The sequence below is a fragment of the Mustelus asterias genome, chromosome 13 (assembly GCF_964213995.1).
Source record: "Mustelus asterias chromosome 13, sMusAst1.hap1.1, whole genome shotgun sequence".
Classification (NCBI taxonomy): Eukaryota; Metazoa; Chordata; class Chondrichthyes; order Carcharhiniformes; family Triakidae; genus Mustelus; species Mustelus asterias.
This window is the reverse complement of record NC_135813.1, coordinates 64176290-64188342: the sequence shown is the minus strand read 5'-3', so window position 1 is coordinate 64188342 and position 12053 is coordinate 64176290. Positions and strand designations below refer to the sequence as shown.

The 12053-nt window shown below is 48.6% G+C and overlaps 1 protein-coding gene across 1 annotated transcript in view; it reads left to right on the top strand.

The window, feature by feature from the left end:
* The window catches only part of LOC144502266 (solute carrier family 2, facilitated glucose transporter member 11-like), an 88648-nt gene that overhangs the window by 31333 nt on the left and 45262 nt on the right, over positions 1–12053 (top strand). The window contains exons 6-7 of the mRNA XM_078226089.1: positions 9901–10049; positions 11732–11919. Of these exons, the coding sequence (XP_078082215.1) occupies positions 9901–10049; positions 11732–11919 (337 nt within the window). The remainder of the gene's footprint in view (positions 1–9900; positions 10050–11731; positions 11920–12053) is intronic.

Genomic DNA, 12053 nt, shown 5'->3' with positions numbered 1-12053 from the left:
GTCTGCGGCAGTGTGGGAGGGGTCTGTTGCAGTGTGGGCGGGTCTGAGGCAGTGTGGGAGGGGTCTGTTTCAGTGTGGGGGGTCTGAGGCAGTGTGGGAGGGGTCTGAGGCAGTGTGGGAGGGGTCTGAGGCAGTGTCGGGGGGTCAGTTTCAGTGTGGGGGGGTCTGAGGCAGTGTGGGAGGGGTCTGAGGCAGTGTGGGAGGGGTCTGAGACAGTGTGGGAGGGGTCTGAGACAGTGTGGGAGGGGTCTGAGACAGTGTGGGAGGGGTCTGAGGCAGCGTGGGGGGGTCAGTTTCAGTGTGGGGGGTCTGAGGCAGTGTGGGAGGGATCTGAGACAGTGTGGGAGGGGTCTGAGGCAGTGTGGGAGGGGTCTGTTGCAGTGTGGGGGGGGTCTGAGACAGTGTGGGAGGAGTCTGTTTCAGTGTGGGGGGGTCTGAGGCAGTGTGGGAGGGGTCTGAGGCAGTGTGGGAGGGGTCTGAGGCAGTGTGGGAGGGGTCTGAGGCAGTGTAGGGGGTCTGAGGCAGTGTGGGAGGAGTCTGAGGCAGTGTGGGAGGAGCTCATGACTGGACTCAGATCCTTTCAGGGAGCAACCTCATACTTATTAAAATTTCAAAAGGCAGGGGTAATCTCAAATCCAAATTACGCAGTGTCTGAGCACCTTTAATGAACTTCACAATTACATGAGTGTGGTAGTATCACAGCTTGGTATGTCTCCTGCTCTGACCAAGACTGCAAGAAACTATAAAGGGTCGTGAACGAAGCCCAGTCCATCACTCAAACCAGCCTCCCATCCATTGGCTCTGTCTACAATTCCCGCTGCCTCGGCAAAGCAGCCGGCATAATTAAGGGCCCCACAAACCCCGGACATTCTCCCTTCCACCTTCTTCCGTCGAGAAAAAGATACAAAAGTCTGAGGTCACATACCAATCAACTCAAGAACAGCTTCTTCCCTGCTGCCATCGGACTCTTGAATGGACCTACCTTGTATTAAGTTGATCTTTCTCTACACCGTAGCTATGACTGTAACACTACATTCTGCACTCTCTCCTTTCCCTCTCTGTGTATGGTGTGCTTTGTCTGTATAGCACGCAAGAAACAATACTTTTCACTGTATATTAATACATGTAACAATAATAAATCAAATCAAATCAAATTAACCCTTTTCCATTCTATATGGGATTGAGATGTCAGGTAGAATCTTACCCTGTGCATTGGTGTATAGCCCTCCAGCTCAGCCCAATTTTCACTCCAGATCTCCAGCCTCTCTGAGTGACAGAAATGGGTGGGTGAGGTTTACGCTGTTGCTCTGGCAAGGTGGGGCCTGGTAGAACCTGCAAAGCCAGCTCCACAGAGATCGGGGCGCCTCGACCAGCACTGAAATGGAATCCCCCCCCCCCCACCCAGCAAGGAGCCATCAGTGGGGGGTCCTCCCCTTGCCCCCAGACAATATTTGGAGGATCCCACCTTCCCCACACCACTGCGTGAGTGCCAGCGGCATTCCTGCCCACTCACTGTTCGCTCCGCCACCCCCCCCCCCACCTCCCCCGTGCCTGGAAGTTCACCCCCCCTCCCCTTCACTGCCCGCTCTCCTCCCTCCTGTGCAGGGGGGCAGTGTGAGGATAGTGGCCAGGCATGTCCCTCTCCCCCGGGGGTTATACTTACCTTTGCACCCCTGGGGAGTGGGGGAATCCTCTTGACTGAATCTCAACGTTCAAAACCTGTTGTAAACCTCTCCACGTAATGCCATATCAATGAGGTTTAAATATTCATTGGGGGAGGAGGGATCATGTGGACAGGGGTCTCGGTAATGAGAATGAAATGTATGTAAAATATTAAAATGAGGTTCCCGATTTAGTGGGCGTGAACCTCAGGACGTCACTGGCGAAGGGGGCGCAGAAAATCGGGAATCGCGATTTCTGGAGAGAATCACGATTCTTCTGGACTGCTAACATGGGTTGAAAATCCACCTCGTCAAGTTGTTCAGGTGCCTTCGAAGACACACCTATGATCTGCAAGGGAGTGCCTCAGCTCCAAGAGTGATGCAGGTGGCACAAGTGTAGCCCAAAGGCATGACAGTAGTTTTCTGGCCATGGAGTGAGAGGGCTGTCATTGTTGGTGAGATACATTCATGCCTCGGATCTATCCGTCTACAGGAAGGAGGAGGATTGCAGAGCGGAGGTTGCAATCGATGCTGCTTCGTTGATGGCAGTGCTCAGATCGAGGGGAAGGAGGAGGATCCGGCACTGTCTTGCACAACTTAGGGAAGAGCCATGGCCTGAGGTGTTCCAGGAGAGCCCCAGGAAGACCTAGAGGCTGAGGAGGGCAGGCCCATCTCACCAAGGGTCTACTGAAGCCACCTCTCCTATTTGATGATGAGCGAGAGACAGTGCCACACAAGTTTGTGTTTGTCAAGGAATGTGGTGGCTCAAACCTGCCACATGGGCTGGGAGGATCTGATGCCACATGGACTGGGAGGACATTCCCTGCCAGTGCCCCTGAAGGTCACCACTGCACATAATTACTTTGCAAGTAGCTTGTTCCCGGGATCCACAGGAGACCTATGCGGCATCTCTCCAGCCTCAACACGTAAATGTATTAGAAAGGTGAAGGATGCCCTCTACAGTAAGGCTTACCATTGTATAGAGTTCACAATGGATGAAGCTAGCCCGGCTGCTGGATTTCTGGGATTTGTGGCGATATGCCCAGGGAGCAATCGATTGCACACACGTGTCTCCTCAAGCTCCGAAGCAGCAGCCCCTGATCTTCATTCACAGAGAGGGGTTAGAAATCATAGAAACACTACAGCACAGAAAGAGGCCATTCGGCCCATCGAGTCTGCACCGACCACAATCCCACCCAGGCCCTACCCCCATATCCACCCACTAATCCCTCTAACTTACGCATCTCAGGACACTAAGGGCAATTTTAGCATGGCCAATCAACCTAACCCGCACATCTTTGGACTGTGAGAGGAAACCGGAGCACCCGGAGAAAACCCACGCAGACACAGGGAGAATGTGCAAACTCCACACAGACAATGACCCAAGCCGGGAATCGAAACCAGGTCCCTGGAGCTGTGAAGCAGCAGTGCTAACCACTGTGCTACCGTGCCGCCCCTATGGGTTCCATTCCATCAACGTTCAGCCGCTGTGTGATCATCAGAAGCTGAGCGTGCCTGAGCGTCCGAGGATCCCTGGAGTTTTCACAACTCCTACATCCTGAATCACTCCCAGGTGGCACAGACACTCAAAGGGCCACAGTGCTTACAGGGTTGGCTGCTGGGTCATAGAATCCCTACAGTGCAAAGGAGGCCATTTGGCCCATCGAGTCTGCACTGACTTTCTGACAGAGCATATTACCCAAGCCCTATCCCCATAACCTCACATATATAACCTGCTAATTCCCCTATCATATATATCTTGGAACATTAAGGGACAATTTAGCATGGCCAATCCACTTAACCCGCATGTCTTTCGGACTGTGGGATGAAACTGGAGCACCCGGAGGAAACCCACGCAGACATGGGGTGAACATGCAAACTCCACACAGACAGTGACCCAAGGCTGGAATTGAACCCGGGTCCCTGGCGCTGTGGGGCAGCAGTGCTAACCGCTGTGGGGCAGCAGTGCTAACCACTGTGCCACCGTGTCATTGTGGGAACCCATTGACGTGATGGCTCATGACACCCGGGTGTTATCCTTGAAGTGCCTCGGTGGATTGATACGGCTATGGGAGCACTCTGTGACCGGTCCATCCTGAAGATACGCTTTATTTGAGCCATTCGGGTGGTGCTCTGCAGTACTCTCCACACACATCATCACCGTGGTCTGTTGTGCCCTGTACACCTTGGCAGTTCAAAGGGGAGATCTCCTACCGCAGGGAGACATGGAGGAGGCCGAGATTTCCCTGGAAGGGCAGGATCATGAGGAGGGCAACGAGGGTCAGCTTTCACATGAGAATGCCCTCGAAGCAGCATGATGTGGAAGGTCTGCCAGTGACATACAGATAACCACAAGCTTCCAGCAGGAATCAGATCCAAGCAAAGGGGCTCCAGCACATTCCTGCTATCCTTGGCACCATGCCAGTGATTGGGAAGGACTTTGCAAGTTGTGTCACTGCAAGGTCAGCATTTGGCCTTGGACTTGTAACCCTGAAGGATCACAAAGCCACCAATCTTGGAAGGCCAGCACCCAAAGCTGCATATAGCCAGTGAAAGGAGACACTCTGAACGGCCACAGAGTTTTACACATGTTTATAGAGACCATAATGGTTCCAGGTCATGTGTTTTCACACTCGCAATAAGCACAGCTCAGTGTTGATGACACAACATTAGATTTAACTCTCCCAGGAGAACAAGCTTAAAGGATCAAATCTCAATGTGCTCTCACTGTCAAGATATGGCTTGACACATCTCCCTTATAATGATACAAGGAGCGAGAGACTATCATGAGTCTGCTCAGCATCACATGAAACTGAGGCACACATAGGGAGGCAATCATGGAGTGAGAGCTTGGGTCACCCTCGCAATAGTAAAACACACAGATGCATATATAGAAGCAGTCACATGATGAGACCATTATCAGGAACTCAAAACGTATTTACAAAGCTGTATGATACATGCAGTGAGTGAACACCCACACCACCCTAAGTTTTCTCATTCTGCCATTACATCTAGGTGCATTCCCAAAATCCGCAGCTAAGGTGGAGGCAGCCTGCTGACTGCTACGCCTTGTTGTCTGTTATAATAACTCCAGGAGTTGGCGGTGTTTTTATTGCACTAAATGATAATAAACAAGCCTGTGGTGAACACAACAGGTCCCAACTGGGACTGAAAGGATGATGGACCCACTCAGGGTCTTGCTTTATACAGGGCTTGGCATACAAGTTTCACCTGCTTGGCTGATTACCAATCCCCAGGGAGCTCGTATTCAATGGTCAGCCAGTGAGGCCTGGAGGTTGTGGTCTGCTTTTGGTCACCTGTAGTATGGGAACTGCATCCTCCTCAGCCTGAGCTGAGGGGGTCACAGGCAAAGGGGATTGGGATTGGCTGATGTTCTCTGGCGTGTCCTGGGTAGATGGCCCCGGGGTGTCCAGCTGATGCTTCTAATTTCTTTGGGTGCACAAGGGTCCTGCCTGACTCCTTGAGGAGAAGAGGCATCTGGAGAAAGGTCGAGGTACCCTGTCCCCCTCTTGCCTGGCCACTGATGGATTCCACCTATTCCTCGAGTGATTAGTACAGCTTGAAGCACAAGTCGACAGAAACCGCTAGACCAAGGTCTCCAAGGCGGCCATCATCCTTCCCACATGTTGGAGTCATGACATCAGACAGAACATTGACAGACTCCTCTATCCTTCGCTCTAGTCTGTTCACTGCCTCTTGTAACTCTGTCTGATGTTCCGCCGCCGCCTGCTGTTGCATCTCCAGCAAGAGTATCCAGAGACTCATCATCTGACTTGCACTCAGTGGGTGCCTGACCTCCAGCGGTTTTCCGAGTGCCAGAGACCTGGGCAGTCACTGCCTCTGACTGCTGTGGAGACATGTACGTGAGGTGTTCTCCAGATAGTGACCCTGAGCCTAATCCAACGGTGATCAAATGATTCCCCATCAGAGGTGAGCTTGGGGCTTTGGTCTGACTGGACCTGTGTCTGGGCCTGCTACAGGTCTCAGTGAGACAGAGAGGATAGATTTAGCTCCTGAGCAGACAGAGTGCAACATTGCATGTAATTCACTGTGAATGTCAGGATGTGACATTGGGAAGGCTCACCCATACTGGGTTAATGGGGGAGGTTGATCTCACCCTCCCCACATCAGCAATCTGTGTCCTCAAGGGGAATATGTCTGCTGTCCCTCCTGTTTGGGATGTCTCCTTCCTGCGGTCGGCCAGCTTGCCTTGCATGAAGTCAAATAGATGGAATGTGATGAGAAGGGATGAAGGAGTGGTTGGGAAGTGTGCATACCGGCTGTGTGTGCTGAGCCCTCCCGAGTAAGGGGATGATAGATGAGATACTGATGATGTTAAGGTATGCGCGAGACATTCAGTGCTGGTGTCTCCTCTGCTCATTGTGTGGTAGATCCCGAGGACTGTAACCCTTTGAGTGCCTTATTCTGAGAGTGTGAGTCTGAAGTGAGCAAGAAGGTGACTTACCCTTGCAGAGCAGATTAGATCATTCATCCTCCTTCTGCACTGGGGGGGGGGCATTTTGCCCTCTGCTGCAACCGCCTACAAAGAGAGGTCGATGACCTCCTGGTTCCACCACGGCCCACCTTCCCCCTCTCGCCCCCCTCCCATCCCAGCCCCCCGGGAAGAGGATGTCACAGCGTTTGCAAACTGCAATGAGGGGAGCCACCAGCGACTCCTGGCTGAAAGAAGCATGGCTTCTTTCCCCTGGGGGCCATCTCAGGAATTCCGCACCATACCGCTGGACTGCAGAGAATGGATATGTGCGTTCGGGTGGCATTTAAATATGGCACCAGGACCTTTGACCCCATAAGGTGATGGTGGGGTGGAAGAACTGGAGCCGTGCATTTTGGTGAGTGGGTCACCGATGCATAATTAATAAGGTTCCAGGTGTACAATTGGGCACAAACTCCCGTCCTGCCACCCAGAGGGCAACACGCCACTTATCCTGCCCACTACCACACTTGGTCTTCAGAACAGAAAACTCCGCCCATCATTATGAAATTCCAAAGTGTAAATTGGTGCAACTTTAAACTTCAAATGTACTGAAGAACAGAAAGCTGTGTGGTAACTAAATGGGGGTATTATTGAAATCAATGTTTAATAACGTTATGCACTATCTAGCATGTTTACAGATGATGTCAACTTTCAGAGAAATTCTACACGGAGGTAGTCACTGCAGGGGTTATGCTCAGATTGAACAGGCTTATTAGCCACAGCTCCAATGGGCTGACGCCCTAACATGATCCTCACTATGGCTTCTGCTGACTCTATGGAGAGCTGAATGATGTGTTTGGAGGACCATCGCAAGTATTTGCGTCACATCATCCAGACAGACAACTGCAGCAGCAGCCAAGCTCCATGACATTGCAACCAAGGGACATCCCGAAGTTCAGGCAGAAAATAACTTTCATATCATTGTTGTCCTCTTTGCTGAAAACATCTAGTTTGTGTGTTAACCATGTGCTGGATGTGACATTTCACGGTAAATCCGGATAAACTATTGACAAGGCCACACTTGGAATATGGCAGAAGGGTTGCTCTGTTTGCTAAATGTGGCGAAGATGGAGATGTGCTCTCCAGGCAGAAAGGAAATCTTCTCCCAGTTTGGAGCACGCTGTCTTTAAAAGGATGACCAAACATTGGAAAGACTTGAAAGAGTAACAAAGACTTTTTATGGGACTCACGGCCTTGAGTTATCAAGAGAGATTTATTAATTTAAACATGTTCAGTGGAGATAAGATTGGAGGGACACATGTTTCAGATTTTATTATTTACTTATAGATGGTTAGTCATTCGTCTGTACTCAATTCTTAAAGGATTGGGTAAGGGTTTACCTGAGTGGAATAGGCTACAGAGCATGCTAGCATTCTTCAAGAATGGAGGACCAGGTAGGTACCAAACCCACATGCTTTCTCCTTTGAGCTGCTGTATAGGCAACATAGTCACAAGGTATCATAAACCTGAAGAGAGTACCTTGTGCTAGAACACCACACACCCCCATTCACACTGAGACTGAATGTCAACCCGTTTCCAACCATCCCAAAGTTCATGGACAATGAGGAACATAAAGGGTATCTTGACTTTCCTCCGACACTGTGCCAACGAGGGACAGAAAATGGTGAAGAAGAACATGCATTTCTGAAACACCTTTCACAAGCCCAGGACACCTCAAGATCTTCTCAGCCACTAAAGAACTTGATTGAAGTGTAATCACTGTTGTAAAGTCTATTTTCACATAGCAAGGTCCCACACCAATGAGATATTGGCCAGATAATCTGTTATGTTGAGAGATAAATATCGTCCGGGGCAATAGGGTGGGGTCCTTTCCTGGTCACCTTTAAAATAGTGCCAGGGAATCTTTCATGTCCTCCTGAGAGAGCAGGCTGGGCCTTGATTTAATATTTCATCCAAAAGGCGGCACCTACAACAGTGCAACACTCCCCCCGGTAAAAGGAATGTCAGCCGAGATCAAGGGCCAGATTCTCCAACTCACCTCACAGCCGGCATTCTCCCGTCCCGCTGCAGTGAACAGAGATTTGGCTGAGTGCCGAATTCCCCATCCTCACTGGCAGTGGCAGCAGGGTATGATTGGCTGGAGATTTCCAGCCCAAGTCTCTGGAGTAGGTCTTCAATCCACAATCCTCTGACACAGAAGCGAGAGGGCTACTTACCGACTGAGTCACGGCTGCACCTTTCAGGAGTAGCCAGGAGGGGTGATAGTGAACCAGTGGCGCATTTTACACTCCACCCGAACAATCAGAGGTGAATTCCAGAATCTCAGAGGCATTGCTGTCCATGGTGGCTGCCTCTGGAATCAGCCCTAGTATTGAAGGCACATGGCACTTTGACACATCAGACACCCAACTCTTCTGCTCCTTCTGCAAGAGGGGCAATTGGCCACAGACAACGCACATCGATTTTGTGCAAATGCCACGATGGTTCTGTTGAGGACAGTTCAGAATCACAAGGATAATACATGCACTTGGGCTCTGTATCCAGTGAAACTGTCAATAAATATAACTTCTGCTGCATGTCATATTGTGCCATCATTTTGTTAAGGATAAAAAGTGTCAGGGATCAAAACAAAGTAAGCATCTGCAACAAGGGAAAAAACTGCACCATAATGGCTGCAAATGTGTATTAACTGCTCAACTCCGAGATCTGATGTCCCACAATAAGCATCAGGCTGTGACACATCTCCCACATCTCCTTGTCTCCTGATTCCAGTTCTGCTGCACCTTTAGCCTGCTGCTCATCCATATCTTCTTGTAGTTTTTTGCTGGGAATTCCACTGTTGAAACCTCTATACCAAGCAACTATCCTGAAAATATTGCAAGATCTCATTAAATCGGCTCCTTCTTGCCGGTGCAATATTTTACTGGGCAAATTGATCACATGGCTGGGGAAGCCCAATATCCCTAAAGAGTCTGATATCAAGCCCAGGGCCCTTAATTAATGAAGTTATTCACTTACTTAAATAATTGTAGTGAATGGACTGAAACCTGATCCATGAGGTGCCCTCGTGACTTGAATGGCTGTGTTTCCTACCCATCATATTAAACATCCAGCTAATGTACTGGGGACCCGGGTTCGAATCTCGCCATGGCAGATGGTGGAATTTGAATTCAATAAAAAAAAAAGTGGGATTAAGAATCTACTCATGACCATGAAACCATTGTCAATTGTCGGAAAAACCCATCTGACCCACAACAATGCGGTTGACTCTCAACTGCCCTCGGGCAACTAGGGATGGGCAATAAACAGCCAGCGATACCTATGTCCCACGAATGAATTAAAAAAAACATGTACCAGGATTAAATTGACATCAGCTTTAATGAGAGACAGTAACAATGAGTGATCAACGATGGAAGGATGCCCATTCTCTGGAGTTGCTTTTTTATCTAAGTTCAGATAAGAGGCTATCTATCCAGATTGGAAGCTAATATACTGCAGACTGGATAGTAACTCACTCCAGAATAGAGGGTAAGCCCCTCCAGAGTGGAGGGTAACTCATTCCATCTGGAGGGTTTCTCATGCCAGAGTGGAGGGCAACCTACTCCCAGCTAGCTTTTTAGTTTGACTTAATGTTCAACCCCAACTGTAATATTGGTTTGACTTGAGCTGTTTTTCATCAATGTAAATATGTCTTAAAAACCTTTTAAAATGCTTGAATATATCTCAACTCTTTTATGTTATGTGCTCTTTTTGTTTCTCCAGAGAGATTTTAGGCAGTGAAAGTGTATGGCCTTTACTGATGTCCTTCAATGCCTTACCTGCCTTTATACAGCTTATTACCCTGCCCTGGTTTCCAGAGAGCCCCAGATACCTCCTGATTGACAAAGGAAACAGGGCTTTGTCCATGAATGGCAAGTGACAATAGTTTATCTGTTGGGTGCCTTTTTTTAACCAAGTGCAGGAAATGGGGTTAGCGTGACTTTAGTGGTAGTTATTGGTGCAGACTTGATGGGCCGAAGAGCCTTTTATGCACTGTGTGACTCTAAGTTAAAATCCATTTGTATAGACATAATCTGGACATTAACACTCAACAGAACAGTTGATGCAGGTGACCATGGCACTAGTCGTGAAGAAGGGTTAAGTAATTGGAAGAGGTTTTGACCGTTGCAATCCATGTTTATGAGGAGTTGGCAGGACTGGAAGGTGGAGTATCTGAAGTTTCAGCTATACTCTGGTCTGCAGCTGTGGATTGAATATCTAATTATCTTGATATAAGGTTTGCAGAGTAGCATGGTTTTGTACTCAATCCACAATGTTTAGGATTAAACAGTTTCAATTGTCATGCAGCCCTCTTGAACTGACAGATTCCAGGAAGAACATTAATGGTGTGATTACTGATCATTGCCATTCCATTTCCCATGGAGTGAAAGCAATATAACTGGGCTCTGTCGTGTTGTATTTCAGTTATATTGGGATAGTTGGGTAGGTCAGGTGCCTCACTCTCTGTGTTGAAACCAACGTCTGCTAATGAGTCACTGCCTGAAAGGGTGGTAGAGGCAGAAAGCCTCATAACATTTAAAATGTACTTGGATATTCAACCTACAGAGCTGGAAAGTGGGATTAGGCTGGATAGCTCCTTCTTGGCCATTTCTGTCCGGAAATTCCTCTGATTCTAGTCTATGATTTTGAATACGCTCCATAAAGATCCCTTTAACAAGTAACTGTTGGGGAGCAACCATCTTGGTTGAGATGTTTTCTTGCAAATAGGACTTTTCTCAAGGACAGTGGTGGATCTATTTCTAAATTGTGTCGCCGTTTCAGAATGAATTTCTCATGTGCTGTCTAGAACTTAGTAGTGATCAAATCCTACACAAGTGTTGATTCAAAACAACGTATTTCTATCAATTACCTGATCCTCACATGTAGATTCTAGAGACTGTTGGCTTGTCTAATCCCAGAGATACCCTGTGAGGTTTAGGGGGGATTTGAGGAAAAGCTTTTTTACCCAGAGAGTGGTGACGGTTTGGAATGCACTGTTTGGGAGGGTGGTGGAGGCGGGATACCTCACATCCTTTGAAAAGTACCCGGATGAGTACTTGGCACGCCATAACATTCAAGGCTATGTGACAAGTGGGATTAGGTGGGCAGGTCAGAACTTTTCATGCATTGGTGCCGACTCGATGGGCTGAAGGGCCTCTCCTGCACCAATGCATGAGATTCTGTGATGTTGCTTATAGAGCTAGCCTGCAACTTGATGGCCAACCTCTGACAGCGGAAGCTGATCTCAGTATTAGTGTATTAGGAAAGGACTTGGATTGGAAGAACTCCAGCAATTTAAGCTTGATGCCTTCAGGACACACTGGACTGGGACTTCTAAACTAATTAACCATTCTGTCCAGGTTCAAGCTCAAGAAGATCACATTAAGACTTTGCTGGGAGCACTTTTCAAATAAGCCACAATCCAGTTGTGATTGAAAGACACCTCTGACTTCTCTCATGACCTTATCTGAAATACAAACAATGCAGACCATCACAATGAACCACTTGATTTTCCTCTTGCACTAAACTTGTATCTTCCCTATTTCCATCACAGCACTTCAAAGACTGTGGGGCAAGCGCGATTTTAGCCAAGAGCTGGAGGAAATGCAGGCTGAACGGGCTGCCATAAGTAGTGAAAAGGCCAGAAGTGTGTGGGAGCTATGCAGGGACCCTTCTGTTCGAAGCCAACTCCTTATCAACATGATGATGTCATTCCTTATACAGCTCAGCGGTATCAATGCTGTAAGTATTAAAAAGCAGCTGGCAGAGGGCAAAGGGTGAGGTCGGTGCCCACACAACCCCCGCCATAGCTTGAGTTTCTATCCTCAGAAATGCCATCGAAGGAAACTTTAAACTTCCCAGAGTGGGAGAACATG